Raw genomic sequence first — 17,790 nt, forward strand, 5'->3', positions numbered from 1 at the left:
CCATTCCACGAGGAAGGTGGGCTCATCTTGGGCGGCTGCCCGAGGGGTCTCGGCTTTACAACTTTGCCGAGCTGCAACTTGGTCAGGGGCAAACACGTTTGCAAAATTCTACAAATTTGATACCCTGGCTGAGGAGGACCTGGAGTTCTCTCATTCGGTGCTGCAGAGTCATCCGCACTCTCCTGCCCGTTTGGGAGCTTTGGTATAATCCCCATGGTCCTTACGGAGTCCCCAGCATCCACTAGGACGTCAGAGAAAATAAGAATTTACTCACCGGTAATTCTATTTCTCGTAGTCCGTAGTGGATGCTGGGCGCCCATCCCAAGTGCGGATTGTCTGCAATACTTGTATATAGGGGGTCATTCTGAGTTGTTCGCTCGGTAAAAATCTTCGCATCGCAGCGATTTTCCGCTTAATGCGCATGCGCAATGTCCGCACTGCGACTGCGCCAAGTAAATTTGCTATGCAGTTAGGAATTTTACTCACGGCTTTTTCATCGTTCTGGTGATCGTATTGTGATTGACAGGAAATGGGTGTTACTGGGCGGAAACAGGCCGTTTTATGGGCGTGTGGGAAAAAACGCTACCGTTTCCGGAAAAAACGCAGGAGTGGCTGGAGAAACGGGGGAGTGTCTGGTCGAACGCTGGGTGTGTTTGTGACGTCAAACCAGGAACGACAAGCAGTGAAATGATCGCAGATGCCGAGTAAGTCTGAAGCTACTCAGAAACTGCTACGAGGTATGTAATCGCAATATTGCGAATACATCGTTCGCAATTTTAAGATGCTAAGATTCACTCCCAGTAGGCGGCGGCTTAGCATGAGCAAATCTGCTAAAATTCACTTGCGAGCGAACAACTCGGAATGACCCCCATAGTTATTGCCTAACTAAAGGGTTATTGTTGAGCCATCTGTTGAGAGGCTCAGTTATATTTCATACTGTTAACTGGGTTTAATATCACGAGTTATACGGTGTGATTGGTGTGGCTGGTATGAGTCTTACCCGGGATTCAAAATCCTTCCTTATTGTGTCAGCTCTTCCGGGCACAGTATCCTAACTGAGGTCTGGAGGAGGGGCATAGAGGGAGGAGCCAGTGCACACCAGGTAGTACCAAATCTTTCTTATAGTGTGCCCAGTCTCCTGCGGAGCCCGTCTATTCCCCATGGTCCTTACGGAGTCCCCAGCATCCACTACGGACTACGAGAAATAGAATTACCGGTGAGTAAATTCTTATTTTCTTTTAGGATCCGGTGTTCAACCGCCATGCCGTTAAACGCAGCCGCGGTAAGTCTTGGAACAGACAGGGCCCCTGCAGCAGCAGATCCTGTCTGAGCGGCAGAGGCCATGGGTCCTCTGAGATTAATTCTTGAAGTTCCGGGTACCAAGACCTTCTTGGCCAATCTGGAACAATGAGAATAGTTCTTACTCCTCTTTTCTTTATTATCCTCAGTACCTTGGGTATGAGAGGAAGAGGAGGGAACACATAAACCGACCGGTACACCCACGGTGTCACTAGAGCGTCCACAGCTATCGCCTGAGGGTCTCTTGACCTGGCGCAATATTTTTCTAGCTTTTTGTTTAAGCGGGACGCCATCATGTCCACCTGTGGCTTTTCCCAACGGTTTACAATCAGTTGGAAGACTTCTGGATGAAGTCCCCACTCTCCCGGGTGGAGGTCGTGCCTGCTGAGGAAGTCTGCTTCCCAGTTGTCCACTCCCGGAATGAACACTGCTGACAGTGCTAACACGTGATTTTCCGCCCATCGGAGAATCCTTGTGGCTTCTGCCATCGCCGTCCTGCTTCTTGTGCCGCCCTGTCGATTTACATGGGCGACTGCCGTGATGTTGTCTGACTGGATCAGAACCGGCTGGTTTTGAAGCAGGGGCTTTGCTTGACTTAGGGCATTGTAAATGGCCCTCAGTTCCAGAACATTTATGTGTAGGGAAGTCTCCTGACTTGACCAAAGTCCTTGGAAGTTTCTTCCCCGTGTGACTGCACCCCAGCCCCGAAGGCTGGCATCCGTGGTCACCAGGACCCAGTCCTGTATGCCGAATCTGCGGCCCTCTCTGAGATGAGCACTCTGCAGCCACCACAGCAGAGACACCCTGGTCCTTGGAGACAGGGTTATCAACCGATGCATTTGAAGATGCTATCCGAACCATTGGTCCAACAGGTCCCACTGAAAGGTTCTGGCATGGAACCTGCCGAATGGAATCGCTTCGTAGGAAGCTACCATCTTTCCCAGGACTCGCGTGCAATGATGCACCGACGCCTGTTTTGGTTTCAGGAGGCCTCTTACTAGAGATGACAGCTCCTTGGCTTTCTCCTCTGGGAGAAACACTTTTTTCTGGACTGTGTCCAGAATCATCCCCAGGAACAGTAGACGTGTCGCCGGGACCAGCTGAGACTTTGGAATATTCAGAATCCAACCATGCTGGTGTAGCACCTCCTGAGATAATGCTACGCCGACCAACAACTGCTCTCTGGACCTCGCCCTTATCAGGAGATCGTCCAAGTATGGGATAATTAAAACTCCCTTTTTCCGAAGGAGTATCATCATTTCGGCCATTACTCTGGTAAATACCCTCGGTGCCGTGGACAGGCCGAACGGCAACGTCTGGAATTGGTAATGACAATCCTGTACCACAAATCTGAGGTACTCCTGGTGAGGATGGTAAATGGGGACATGCAGGTAAGCATCCTTGATGTCCAGAGATACCATGTAATCTCCCTCTTCCAGGCTTGCAATAACCGCCCTGAGCGATTCCATCTTGAACTTGAATTTTCTTAAATATGTGTTCAAGGATTTCAAATTTAAAATGGGTCTCACCGAACCGTCCGGTTTCGGTACCACAAACATTGTGGAATAGTAACCCCGTCCTTGACTATCACCTGCTGGGAATACAGCTTGTGAATTGCCTCTAACACAGCCTCCCTTTCTGAAGGAGTCGTTGGTAAGGCAGATTTTAGGAAACGGCGGGGGGGGGGGGGGGGTGTCTCGAATTCCAGCCTGTACCCCTGAGATACCACTTGAAGGATCCAGGGATCTACCTGTGAGCGAGCCCACTGATTGCTGAAGTTTTTGAGACGGCCCCCCACCGTACCTGGCTCCGCCTGCTGAGCCCCAGCGTCATGCGGCGGACTTAGCAGAAGAAGCGGGGGAGGACTTTTGTTCCTGGGAAGTGGCTGTATGCTGCAGCTTTTTTCCTCTGCCTCTGGGCAGAAAGGACGCGCCTCTACCCCGTCTGCTCTTTTGGGGGCGAAAGGACTGCACCTGATAATACGGTGCTCTCTTTGGTTGTGAGGGGACATGTGGCAAAAATGCTGACTTCCCAGCTGTTGCTGTGGACACTAAGTCTGAAAGACCATCCCCGAACAACTCCTCACCCTTATAAGGCAAAACTTCCATGTGCCTTTTAGAATCTGCATCACCTGTCCACTGCCGGGTCCATAACCCTCTCCTGGCACAAATGGACAGTGCACTTATTTTTGATGCCAGCCGGCAAATATCCCTCTGTGCATCTCTTATGTAAAAGACAGCGTCTTTAATATGCTCTACGTTTAGCAATATAGTGTCCCTGTCTAGGGTGTCAATGTTTTCTGACAGGGAGTCTGACCATGCAGCTGCAGCACTGCACATCCATGCTGAGGCAATAGCTGGTCTCAGTATAATACCAGTGTGTGTATACATAGCTTTCTGGAGAGCCTCCTGTTTTCTGTCAGCAGGTTCCTTTAGGGCGGCCGTATCCTGGGACGGCAGTGCCACCTTTTTTGATAAGCGCGTAAGTGCTTTATCCACCCTAGGGGGTGTTTCCCAACGTGACCTATCCTCTGGCGGGAAAGGGTACGCCATTAGTAATTTTTTTGAAATTACCAATTTTTTATCGGGAGAAGCCCACGCTAGTTCACACACTTCATTCAATTCTTCAGAAGGGGAAAAACTACTGGTAGTTTTTTCTCCCCAAACATAATACCCTTTTTTGTGGTACCTGGGGTCACCTCAGAAATGTGTAAAACATTTTTCATTGCCTCAATCATATAACGAGTGGCCCTATTGGACATCACATTAGTCTCTTCGTCGTCGACACTGGTATCAGTATCCGTGTCGACATCTGTGTCTGCCATCTGAGGTAGCGGGCGTTTTAGAGCCCCTGATGACTTTTGAGACGTCTGGGCAGGCACGGGCTGAGAAGCCGGCTGCCCCGCATTTGGCATGTCGTCAAATTTTTTATGTAAGGAGTCGACACTTTCGCGTAATTCCTTCCACAAGTCCATCCACTCCGGTGTCTGCCCCGCAAGGGGTGACAACACATTTATAGGCACCTGCTCCTCCACATAAGTCTCCTCATCAAACATGTCGACACAGCCGTACCGACACACCGCACACACACAGGGAATGCTCTGACAGAAGACAGGACCCCACAAAGCCCTTTGGGGAGACAGAGAGAGAGTATGCCAGCACACACCAGAGCGCTATATAAATCAGGGATTAACTAAATTATATCCCCTTATAGCTGCTATATGTATATTGCGCCTAAATTTAGTGCCCCCCTCTCTTTTTTACCCTTTTCTGTAGTGTAGACTGCAGGGGAGAGCCAGGGAGCTTCCTTCCAGCGGAGCTGTGAGGGAGAAATGGCGCCAGTGTGCTGAGGGAGATAGCTCCGCCCCTTTTTCGGCTGACTTTTCTCCCGCTTTTTTATGGATTCTGGCAGGGGTATTTATCACATATATAGCCTCTGGGGCTATATATTGTGATATATTTGCCAGCCAAGGTGTATTTATTGCTTCTCAGGGTGCCCCCCCCCCAGCGCCCTGCACCCTCAGTGACCGGAGTATGAAGTGTGTATGAGGAGCAATGGCGCACAGCTGCAGTGCTGTGCGCTACCTTGGTGAAGACTGATGTCTTCTGCCGCCGATTTTCCGTATTCTTCTTGCTTCTGGCTCTGTAAGGGGGCCGGCGGCGTGGCTCCGGGACCGAACACCAATGGCCGGTTCCATGCGGTCGATCCCTCTAGAGCTAATGGTGTCCAGTAGCCTAAGAAGCCCAAGCTACCACCAGTTAGGTAGGTTCGCTTCTTCTCCCCTTAGTCCCTCGCTGCAGTGAGTCTGTTGCCAGCAGATCTCACTGTAAAATAAAAAACCTAAAATATACTTTCTCTCTAGGAGCTCAGGAGAGCCCCTAGTGTGCATCCAGCTCAGCCGGGCACAGGATTCTAACTGAAGTCTGGAGGAGGGTCATAGTGGGAGGAGCCAGAGCACACCAGGTAGTCCTAAATCTTTCTTAGCTGTGCCCAGTCTCCTGCGGAGCCGCTGTTCCCCATGGTCCTTACGGAGTCCCCAGCATCCACTAGGACGTCAGAGAAAATGGTATTTAAAGCAATGCCAGTGGGCAGCCAGTATTAGGGTCCTACAAGTTTTCCCATATGAATTCCATGGTGACCAACAATTATCTCAAAATGTCCTTCAATAAAATGTATTTACATTCTACTGGATAGAAAAGTACCAAGATACTGTTTTATTAAATGAGGCTGTTATTATTGACACAAAACACATACTTTTTATCTATATTGTTTCGATAACCCTTTACAGCAAGTTAAGATGGTGGCGTTTCTCTATCATAGAATATTCCTAGTCTGCAAAATGTGAATGACACACACGGGGGCAGGGCCAGTGATGTCACTATAGCGCACCTGACTGACATTCTGCTTCGTCTGCCAATATCAATCAGATTGTGACTATCATTTTTCTAGTGCAGCTTAGAAAATGAAACCTAATAGTCTTCCTGTGCATCCGTCTCCACAAGTGTCCGCTAGTGCGATGGCTGGGCTCTTCTGGCTTTGCAGGATATTTATTTTTTGACGTTTTTGTTCTGAATTCCGTTGGTGCTTTTACATGCTTCTTAATAAAATCCAAATATGTATTTGATGTATTAGATTTACCCAAATAACTTATACAAAATATAAAGATATGTTTATGTAAAAGAAAGAATATAAATGTTTTGGATGCAGTGTTCCCTTAGCAACAAGTATTATTCCACAGAACCACCTAAAAATATTTAATTTTGACTTAAAATTTTTTGTAGGGGATGGAAATGATTTTGTGTTTAGTACATCTCTGTATGTCAGTGTTTTTAACATTTGTAAAGTGTGACTTGGATACATCTCCACTGAAATGGTGACGTGGTCACCCCTGGTGGGCATATCATATGTCTCTGAAGCAACTATGCTACCCTCTAACTCCCCTCCCATAAAAATACCCTTTAATTGCTCGCAGCAGAGGCACCAGGGTGATTGGGGGCAAACCTCTTTACTTCCTACCAGCCAGCAAAAACATGCCAACGGTTGTGGGGTATGTGCATATTTGCCCAATCAATGTCAACTAAACAGTGATTTTTATGTGTATTCCAAAAAGACTTCGTAAACATTAGATGTTTGTTATTTGGTTCAGTGGAATAATACTTGTAAAACAATAGTTAGTAAAACAATAGTTAGAGGCTTTTCTGACTTTTACCTTTCTCAGTTGTGACAAATATCAAATGAAAATGTATATTGTGCTGAGAAGTATCTGAAAATGAGTTTCAATACAAAATATATATAAGATAGAGTACTAATAGGCTGTCCGTTGTAATAAGATACCCTCCTGGCTTGCAAGGTGTTAACGTGATTACATTTATTGTGCCCAGTTATTGCATGGCATGGCAGGAACATGATGCAATTAACATGTCTGCTGCCTGGGGAATTTGTAGTACACACTGAAGAGAAAAGCATCATTAGAAATAAACAGAGATACTTACATTAGTTGTCATTTGTCATATTTGTATGAGACAATCAGCTGGCTGCATTTGTGGGTCTGCCTAAGCAAGTTTGATTTTATTGTGGAGATTGTTTTTTTTTCTATGACACATGCAATTTGCTATGTCAGGTGAATCTAGTCACAAATCACATAGCTGCATATAACCAGCTGGCATTAGCCTGCCAGTGTGTTTCTGCAGAGCAACTATGTCTAGTCCGTTTAGTTGTAGACTACAGCATTGCTACCTATTTATAGAAAATCAAGTATTGCATGTACAGTTGGGCTTAACTATGTAATATGTCAGAGGTGGCCAGACTTTTGGGACCTGGGATCTACTCTTTGATAACTTACTTACCGGTGATCTACCGACATAACAACACCAATACTGACGCACACGTTTAAAAATACCATTAATAATGACGCCATCAAATAACCGCACCAATAACGCATTATTTTTAAACAAATAGCATTAAGAATGACGCCATCAAATAACGGCACCAATAACGCACATACACCCATGTGCAGAATACCCCCTTTCCACTCCCGTTGCAGAACAGCCCGCTGTGCAACATACCTCCCATGTAGTGATTCCCCCCCATGCAGAATACCCCTTCCCCCTCCCAGTGCAGAACGGGATCCGGTCTGAAGGTCAACAATGTTTAGGTCGACAGTCACTAGGTCAACAGGGTTTCTAGGTCGACATGTGCTAGGTCGACAGGTCAAAAAGTCGACATGAGTTTTTAACTTTTTTTTTTTTACTTTTTCATACTTAATTCAGATCTGATCGCAGCAGCAAATTTGTTAGCAGATGGGCAAAACCATGTGCACTGCAGGGGGGGTAGATATAACATGTGCAGAGAGAGTTAGATTTGGGTGGGGTGTGTTCAATCTGAAATCTAAATTGCAGTGTAAAAATAAGGCAGCCAGTATTTACCCTGCACAGAAACAAAATAACCCACCCAAATCTAACTCTCTCTGCACATGTTATATCTGCCCCCCCTCCTTGCAGTGCACATGGTTCTAACAAATTTGTTGGTACATTCAGGTCTGAATTAGGCCCCATGTGCAGATACCCCCTATGCAGAACCCCGTCCTCCTCTCCCTCCCAGTGCATAGTAGACCCGTGTGCACAACTCACGCTGGCTGGCTTGAGTGGCTGGCTCCCTGCTGGCTGGCTTGAGTGGCTGCCTCCCCGCTGGCATGTGCCTGCTCACACTGTGCATGCCCCCGCTCCCCCCCCCCCCCCCCCCCCGCAGTCCTGCCGCCGCTGACTGGATCAAACCAGATCCAACAGGCGCACAGGCTCCTCACATTGCGTTTCCAATGATGCATTGCGCGGCTGACGTCATGACGTCATGATGTCACCCGCGCAAGGCATCATTGGGAACGCTCCAGACAATGATGAAGTTGGTCTCGATCTACCGGCGGAAACTCCCTTGAGCTACCGGTAGATCGCGATTGATGCTTTGGCCACCACTGTAATATGTGATGCATATTGGATCCAAATAAAGGACATGGGTAATGGTATGGGATTTCTTGCTGTAACCTAGAATCTTCTGAAAACAGGAAATGCAACTCTATAACATTTTTGCTGCTGTTCAGATATAGTTTCATACTGTGAGATGATTACTTAATTTCCCCATCTCTAGCCATTCTCATTACCTCCCAGTCACCATCTGAGGATGACCCTTACATTCTTCTGCTGTGCACCTAAATTTGTACTGCGACTCTATAGGAACAAAATCTGGACGCATGCTGATATTCCGTTTGTGTGATTATCTGCATAGCGTGTGACTCTGGAGCTGGCTGATTACGAGAAGATCTGCTAAGCAGTTATATAAGGAGGATTGATGCAATGGCTAATACTGGTGATTGCAAAATGTAAGTGGAATATTTTAGGAATTGTGATCCAAATAAACTGAACACATTCTCATTCAGGACACTCTAAGAATGATAGTATTCTCATACCTGTATAATCTTCTATTATAGTTCCAAAAATATTTTAATTTTTTTAATTTTTTTTCAAGGTATCGCCATATCACAATGCCTGCTGGTGTATCGTGGCCTCAGTACTTGAAAATGCTCAGTGGCGGCCTTCTTTCCATGTTTGCAGGGGCAGAAGTTGTGCACAGATACTACAGGCCAGATCTTGTAAGAATCATGAAACAACTACTTATTTTAAACAGTTGAAGATCTCATGCATGATTTCAGTGGTGTTGCATCAGATTTCATAATAAACTGGAGTGAAAACATCAGCATGTACTATATAGATGTGTAGTATAGTTCTATTACATAGCGCCAGGTATGTAAAATTGTCAGATGAGTCTATTGTACAATACAACACGCTGTAGAGGACACTGCATGTACAGCCAAAGCCTCACTTTACTCCAGTAACTGATTACATTACAATCAGGATCTCCTCGCACAAAGTCTAATAGCAGTCAGGAAGGTCCTAAAAGTGCATTTTTCGCTGCTCTTTTTCTCTAGTAAAGCTATATAATGTATAGATATGTATTCAAATACAGGTATAAGATTTCTTATCTGGAAACCAAACTACACAAAAGAAAAAAGTTAATTAGAGCTGCATCTATGGTATTTAGTTTTACATACAGGCATACCCACCAGTGAATCTTGCTATAGTAACTATGCGGAAACCTATTTAACAGTTGACTGATTAGAAAATCGCTCCCATACCTGAATGTGTATTTTATTTTTCCGTTTTTGTTCATTTGTACATGTTTAAGGCTGCTGAACATAATTTAATCTGTATCAACTAGTTTTGGCTTTTGACCTGCGTAGAACAGATTCTACAACATGCTGTATTTCTCTGACGTCCTAGTGGATGCTGGGGACTCCGTCAGGACCATGGGGATATAGCGGCTCCGCAGGAGACAGGGCACAATAATAAAAGCTTTAGGATCAGGTGGTGTGCACTGGCTCCTCCCCCTATGACCCTCCTCCAAGCCTCAGTTAGATCTTTGTGCCCGACGAGAAGGGTGCAATCTAGGTGGCTCTCCTGAGCTGCTTAGAATAAAAGTTTAAGTTAGGTTTTTTATTTTCAGTGAGTCCTGCTGGCAACAGGCTCACTGCTACGAGGGACTTAGGGGAGAGAAGAAAACTCACCTGCGTGCAGGATGGATTTGCTTCTTAGGCTACTGGACACCATTAGCTCCAGAGGGAGTCGGAACACAGGTCTCACCCTGGGGTTCGTCCCGGAGCCGTGCCGCCGACCCCCCTTGCAGATGCCGAAGTTGAAGAGGTCCAGAGGTCCAGAAACAGGCGGCAGAAGACTTTCAGTCTTCATAAGGTAGCGCACAGCACTGCAGCTGTGCGCCATTGTTGTCAGCACACTTCACCAACAGTCACCAACTGTCACTGAGGGGGGGGGGGCGCTCTGGGCAGCAATGTATTATACCTTTTTATGGCTAAAATACATCACATATAGCCCTTGAGGCTATATGGATGTATTTAACCCCTGCCAGATCTCACAAACTCCGGGAGAAGAGCCCGCCGAAAAGGGGGCGGGGCCTATTCTCCTCAGCACACGGCGCCATTTTCCTGCTCAGCTCTGCTGTGAGGAAGGCTCCCAGGCTCTCCCCTGCACTGCACTACAGAAACAGGGTTAAAACAGAGAGGGGGGGCACTTATTTGGCGATATGATTACATATATAAAAATGCTATAAGGGAAAACACTTGTATAAGGGGTTGTCCCTGTATAATTATAGCGTTTTTGGTGTGTGCTGGCAAACTCTCCCTCTGTCTCCCCAAAGGGCTAGTGGGGTCCTGTCCTCTATCAGAGCATTCCCTGTGTGTGTGCTGTGTGTCGGTACGTGTGTGTCGACATGTAGGAGGACGATGTTGGTGAGGAGGCGGAGCAAATTGCCTGTATTGGTGATGTCACTCTCTAGGGAGTCGACACTGGAATGGATGGCTTATTTAGGAATTACGTGATAATGTCAACACGCTGCAAGGTCGGTTGACGACATGAGACGGCCGGCAAACAAATTAGTACCTGTCCAGGCGTCTCAGACACCGTCAGGGGCTTGTAAAAACGCCCATTTACCTCAGTCGGTCGACACAGACACAGACACGGACACTGACTCCAGTGTCGACGGTGAAGAAACAAACGTATTTTCCTTTAGGGCCACACGTTTCATGTTAAGGGCAATGAAGGAGGTGTTACATATTTCTGATACTACAAGTACCACAAATAAGGGTATTATGTAGGGTGTGAATAAACTACTTGTAGTTTTTCCTGAATCAGATAAATTAAATGAAGTGTGTGATGATACGTGGGTTTCCTCCGATAGAAAATTATTGGCGGTATACCCTTTCCCGCCAGAAGTTAGGGCGAGTTGGGAAACACACCTTAGGGTGAATAAGGCGCTCACACGCTTATAAAAACAAGTGGCGTTACCGTCTCCAGATACGGCAGCCCTCAAGGAGCCAGCTGATAGGAAGCTGAAAAATATCCTAAAAGTATATACACATATACTGGTGTTATACTACGACCAGCAATCGCCTCAGCCTGGATGTGCAGCGCTGAGGGGGCTTGGTCGGATTTCCTGACTGAAAATATTGATACCCTTGACAGGGACAAGATTTTATTGACTATAGAGCATTTTAAGGATGCATTTCTATATATGCGAGATGCGCAGAGGGATATTTGCATTCTGGCATCAAGAGTAAATGTGATGTCCATATCTGCCAGACGACAGTGGTCAGGTGATGCAGATTCCAGACGGCACATGGAAGTATTGCCGTATAAAGGGGCGGTCCATCGGACCTGGTGGCCATGGCAACAGCTGAAAAATCCACCTTTTGTTACCCCAAGTCACATCTCAGCAGAAAAGGACACAGTCTTTTCAGTCTCAGTCCTTTCGTCCCCATAAGGGCAGGCGGGCAAAAGGGCCAGTCATATCTGCCCAGGGGTAGAGGAAAGGGAAGAAGACTGCAGCAGGCAGCCCATTCCCAGGAACAGAAGCCCTCCACAGCTTCTGCCAAGTCCGCAGCATGACGCTGGGGCCGTACAAGCGGACTCAGGTGCGGTAGGGGGTCATCTCAAGAGTTTCAGCACGCAGTGGGCTCACTCACAAGTGGACTCCTGGATCCTACACGTAGTATCCCAGGTGTACATTGGAAATTCGAGACGTCTCCCCCTCACAAGTTCCTGAAGTCTGCTTTACCAACGTCTCCCTCCGACAGGGAGGCAGTATTGGGAACAATTCACAGGCTGTATTCCCAGCAGGTGAAAATCAAAGTACCCCTTCTACAACAAGGGAAGGGGTATTATTCCACACTATATTGTGGTACTGAAGCCAGACGGCTAGGTGAGATCTGAAATATTTGAACACTTACATACAAGCGTTCAAATCAAGATGGAGTCACTCAGAGCAGTGATAGCGAACCAGGAAGAAGGGGACGATATGGTGTCACTGGATATCAGGGACGCTTACCTACATGTCCAAATTTGCCCTTCTCACCAAGGGTACCTCAGGTTCGTGGTACAGAACTGTCACTATCAGTTCAGACGCTGCCGTTTGGATTGTCCACGGCACCCCGGGTCTTTACCAAGGTAATGGCCGAAATGATGATTCTTCTTAAAAGAAATATGGACGCTTTCCTGATAAGGGCAAGGTCCAGAGAACAGTTGGAGGTCGGAGTAGCACTATCTTAAGTAGTTCTACGACAGCACGAGTGGATTCTAAATATTCCAAAATCGCAGTTTTTTCCGACGACACGTCTACTGTTCCTAGGGATGATTCTGGACACAGTCCAGAAAAGGATGTTTTCTCCCGGAGAAGAAAGCCAGGGAGTTATCCGAGCTAGTCAGGAACCTCCTAAAACCAGGAAAAGTATCAGTGCATCATTGCACAAGGATCCTGTGAAAAATGGTGGTTTCTTACAAAGCGATCCCATTCGGTAGATTTCACGCAAGAACCTTTACGTGGGATCTGCTGGAAAAATGGTCCGGATCGCATCTTCAGATGCATCAGCGGATAACCCTGTCTCCAAGGACAAGGGTGTTTCTTCTGCGGTGGCTGCAGAGTGCTCATCTATGAAAGGGCCGCAGATTCGGCATTCAGGACTGGGTCCTGGTGACCACGGATGCCAGCCTGAGTGGCTGAGGAGCAGTCACACAAGGAAAAAATTTCCAGAGAGTGTGATCGAGTCTGGAGACTTCTCTCCACATAAATATACTGGAGCTAAGGGCAATTTACAATGCTCTAAGCTTAGCAAGACCTCTGCTTCAAGGTCAGCCGGTATTGATCCAGTGGGACAACATCACGGCAGTCGCCCACGTAAACAGACAGGGCGGCACAAGAAGCAGGAGGGAAATGGCAGAAACTGCAAGGATTCTTCGCTGGGCGAAAAATCATGTGATAACACTCTCAGCAGTGTTCATTCCGGGAGTGGAAAACTGGGAAGCAGACTTCCTCAGCAGGCATGACCTCCACCCGGGAGAGTGGGGACTTCATCGGGAAGTCTTCCACATGATTGTAAACCGTTGTGAAAAACCAAAGGTGGACATGATGGCGTCCCGCCTGAACAAAAAACTAGATATTGCGCCAGGTCAAGGGACCCTCAGGCAATAGCGGTGGACGCTCTGGTAACACTGTGGATGTACCAGTCAGAGTATGTGTTCCCTCCTATGCCTCTCATACAAAAAGTACTGAGAATCATAAGAGGGAGATGAGTAAGAATGATACTCGTGGTTCCGGATTGGCCAAGAAGGACTTGGTACCCGAAACTTCAAGAGATGTTCATGGAAGACCCGTGGCCTCTACCTTTAAGAAAGGACCTGCTCCAGCAGGGGCCTTGTCTGTTCCAAGACTTACCGCGGCCGCGTTTGACGGCATGGCGGTTGAACGCCGGATCCTGAAAGGGCATTCCAGATGAAGTCATCCCTACCCTGGTCGAAGACAGGAAGGATGTAACCGCAAAACATTTTCACCGCATTTGGCGAAGATATGTTGCGTGGTGTGGGGCCAAGAAGGCCCCTACAGAGGAATTCCAACTGGGTCGTTTCCTACATTTCCTGAAAACAGGACTGTCTATGGGCCTAAAATTAGGGTCCATTAAGGTTCAAATTTCGGCCCTGTCGAATTTCTTCCAGAAAGAACTGGCTTTAGTGCCTGACGTTCAGATGTTTGTAAAAGGGGTACTGCATATACAGCCTCCTTTTGTGCCCCAGTGGCACCTTGGGATCTCAATGTTGTTTTGAGTTTCCTAAAGTCACATTGGTTTGAACCACTCACCACTGTGGACTTAAAATATCTCACATGGAAGGTGACGATGCTATTAGCCCTGGCTTCAGCCAGGCGTGTGTCAGAATTGGCGGCTTTATCATATATAAAGCCCTTACTTAATTTTTCATTCTGACAGGGCAGAATTGAGGACTCGTCCTCAATTTCTCCTTAAGGTGTTTTCTGTTTTTCACATGAACCAACCTATTGTGGTGCCTGCGGGTACTAGGGACTTGGAGGACTCCAAGTTACTTGACGTTGTCAGGGCCCTGAAAAATATGTTTCCAGGAAGGCTGGAGTCAGAAAATCTGACTCGCTGTTTAGCCTGTATGCACCCAACAAGATGGGTGCTCCTGCTTCTAAGCAGACGATTGCTCGCTGGATTTGTAATACAATTCAGTTTACACATTCTGTGGCAGGCCTGCCACAGCCAAAATCGGTAAAAGCCCATTCCAAAAGGAAGGGGCTCATCTTGGGCGACTGCTCGAGGGGTCTCGGCTTTACAACTTTGCCGAGCAGTTACTTGGTCAGGGGAAAACACGTTTGCTAAATTCTACAAATTTGATACCCTGGCTGAGGAGGACATGGAGTTCTCTCATTCGGTGCTGCAGGGTCATCCGCACTCTCCCGCCCGTTTGGGAGCTTTGGTATAATCCCCATGGTCCTGACGGAGTCCCCAGCATCCACTAGGACGTCAGAGAAAATAAGATTTTACTTACCGATAAATCTATTTCTCGTAGTCCGTAGTGGATGCTGGGCGCCCATCCCAAGTGCGGATTGTCTGCAATACTTCTACATAGTTATTGTTACAAAAATCGGGTTATTCTTGTTGTGAGCCATCTTTTCAGAGGCTCCTTCGTTGTTATCATACTGTTAACTGGGTTCAGATCACAGGTTGTACGGTGTGATTGGTGTGGCTGGTATGAGTCTTACCCGGGATTCAATATCCTTCCTTATTATGCACGCTCGTCCGGGCACAGTATCCTAACTGAGGCTTGGAGGAGGGTCATAGGGGGAGGAGCCAGTGCACACCACCTGATCCTAAAGCTTTTATTATTGTGCCCTGTCTCCTGCGGAGCCGCTATATCCCCATGGTCCTGACGGAGTCCCCAGCATCCACTACGGACTACGAGAAATAGATTTATCGGTAAGTAAAATCTTATTTTTCTCATTTACCTGTTCTGCCATCTACTTCAGAGCCCTGTTGACAGCATTGTAGGCACTGGGGCTCTACACGCCCATTCACGGGAACTAATAAACAAAAAATTATAACATACCCCTCCTGTGATCCTGTGCCATCTCTACACATGCTTGCGTACAGTTTATGGCTGTCAGCACTCTGATTGGTGGATAGCTCAAGCCATCTACCAATCAGCATGCTGACAGCCATTCACTGCCTGGCTGGGTGGCAGGTAGAAAATGCTGTTTCGCCTCTCTGTGTGACCACCACCCACCCTTGCAGGAAGGCAGAATTGTGGGGCCCTAAGCAGCTGCCCGGTCTGCCTATGGGCGGGATGTACTAAAGCAAAAATGCGGTAAAACCCCCGAAACGGGGGTTTTACCGCATTTTCATATTTACTAACACCCTACCCCCGCGTTTTCGGCGTCCAGGGTATCGCCATCTCTCCTGTAGAAGCCGCCGACTGCTGCAACCCGCCGACACCGCCGCAGGCGCCGACCCCCCTCTCCCCCGTCTTACCTTCCTCCAGGTTGCCCTGGACCCGGAAAGTAGTCTCCTCCTTCCCCTAGCAACGCAGCCGGACGTCCTTCCGGCTGCAGGGAGGAGGAGGAGGCGCCGGGGGCAGCCTGCTGCTGCTTCCCGGCGTCTAGCCAGTGTGGGGACCCCTGGGAGGTGTCGGAGACCCCCCGCAGACCACCTAACAGGTATCGCGGGGGGCCTCCGTCACTGCATCGTGATGTTGATCGCATATGTTAGTACATATGCGATCAACATTGCTGTGGTAACCGGCGAGGGCTGGCGATGTATCTTAATACATCCCACCCTATAAGTTAAAATGGCCCTGATCTACTTTTGATAGATTGATGTCTGAACGGAATCTCTATAGAGATCCATATGGGCTTTCATTTGCCTTCTGTTTAGTTAAAAAAAAAAAAACTGAACGAAGAGGACATTGACTAAATGGTTCTTTTCACATTCCCGAAGTGTTATATTCCTTTCACTTACAAATTCATGCTTTGTGGATTTCTCAAAGCCTTTCTAATTGTATCTGCATTTTAACCATTGGAGAGATGCTTACACATTAGTGTTATTTAGAAGTAAAGGAGATTTTTCTCTGCAATTTGCTGAAGATGTTTCCTAGTTATCCAAAGCTCTAGAACAAAGTTTCCTTTTATCTTCAGTGTTTTTGTATTATTATGTGCCCATCAGACAGCTCTAGGCATTATGCTGTGCATACATGGTCAGCTAAAATGCCTTTCAGACCAAGTGACACTCATCAGATTTTATGGGCATACACTGATATTTCACAGTGTATGGGCTACAATATATGTGTTCCTTCCATGAGATATCTCACAGTGTATGGCCACGATATCTGCGTTCCTTCCCCTGGGGAGGTCACATTTCCCCATTATTCCTCTGTGAAGGAGCAGGTAAAATGTCGGTTGTTCGGGCAGGGGGCAGCATACATGCAATGCGGCCGACTTGCAGCTCCCAAATTATCGCATCTGTTGGAGATGCCGGACAATTCGGCAGGTCTCACATGCGTTTGTTTTTTCTTTTTCTGTTTTATATCAGTCTTGCAAATATACTCTATAATTATCTGGGCAATCCGCTGAGATCGAGGTGATCGCCCAGATAATTGTATAATGTATGCTGCAGCTTTAGCCACTGGGATTTATAGAAAGGGTAGTATTTTCATATGACTCCTAGATATTGTCTGGTCCCAACTTAGACCTCATCGTTGATCTTCTTTCCTAACTTCTCATAATGACCAAACTCCAATCTGCATTTTTAGAGTGTTCCAGAAATTCCACCAAAACCTGGCGAGTTGAAGACAGAACTTCTTGGATTGAAAGCAAAAAAAGAAAAAGAAACCAGCTAGTGATCTGATTTATGAACACCTTCTTTTAGAAAAGCAAAAAATACTTTGTTGTTCCCTTTTTATGAAGGCTCTGCGTGTTTTCTCATTACAATGTTAAACTTTTTTGAAATCACTAAATTCTCCTTACATTGAAATATGTAATGAAAATACATATTGAAATGCAAATGTTGACATACTGTATTATATGAGGACATCCACAAAATAAATTTTTTTTATAAAAGACATTTTAGTATGTACTTGCTGGTATGGACTCTCATAGTGCAGGAGTTTATAAGAATTTGACACTTTTTTTTAACAAATGTTATTAATTTTGCAATAAAGTACAAGTTACAATAATCTTGTCAGATCACATTAGACTGTAAGCAAATATCGACGGACAGAAAGAGAACTACAAATACAGTCCAGAGTGTCCCTTACAACTGACAATAAACATATAATATAAAACCACAAATAAGAACTGGTAATGGAGGGTAACACATGAGGAAAGAGTGAGTAAGGGGGGGGGGGGGGGGAAGCGAGCATTGGTTATGGGCACTTGAGAAATGTTATCATATTATCGTCCGCAATTCCACCTGAATAGAGAACAGAACTATTCTATTACCTGACCTTAATACGCCTAAGTAATTACACAAAGTTGGGTCAGAGGGGCAGAAGATGCATACAACACATTGCAATCATGTCTTATTCGGAA

The 17,790-nt window shown here is 46.6% G+C and overlaps 1 protein-coding gene across 2 annotated transcripts in view; it reads left to right on the forward strand.

Annotated features, from left to right (window-relative positions):
- LOC134932923 (ubiquinol-cytochrome-c reductase complex assembly factor 6) overlaps positions 1-17,321 on the forward strand; it is a 32,231-nt gene extending 14,910 nt beyond the window's left edge. The window contains exons 2-4 of one of the 2 annotated variants that reach the window (XM_063927781.1): positions 8,578-8,671; positions 8,818-8,941; positions 17,013-17,321. In XM_063927781.1, the coding sequence (XP_063783851.1) occupies positions 8,646-8,671; positions 8,818-8,941; positions 17,013-17,099 (237 nt within the window). In that variant the 5' untranslated portion in view covers positions 8,578-8,645 and the 3' untranslated portion in view covers positions 17,100-17,321. The remainder of the gene's footprint in view (positions 1-8,577; positions 8,672-8,817; positions 8,942-17,012) is intronic. The other variant, XM_063927782.1, reaches the window with a different exon arrangement.
- The last annotated feature ends 469 nt before the right edge of the window (positions 17,322-17,790 follow it).

The sequence above is a fragment of the Pseudophryne corroboree genome, chromosome 6 (assembly GCF_028390025.1).
Source record: "Pseudophryne corroboree isolate aPseCor3 chromosome 6, aPseCor3.hap2, whole genome shotgun sequence".
Taxonomy (NCBI): domain Eukaryota; kingdom Metazoa; phylum Chordata; class Amphibia; order Anura; family Myobatrachidae; genus Pseudophryne; species Pseudophryne corroboree.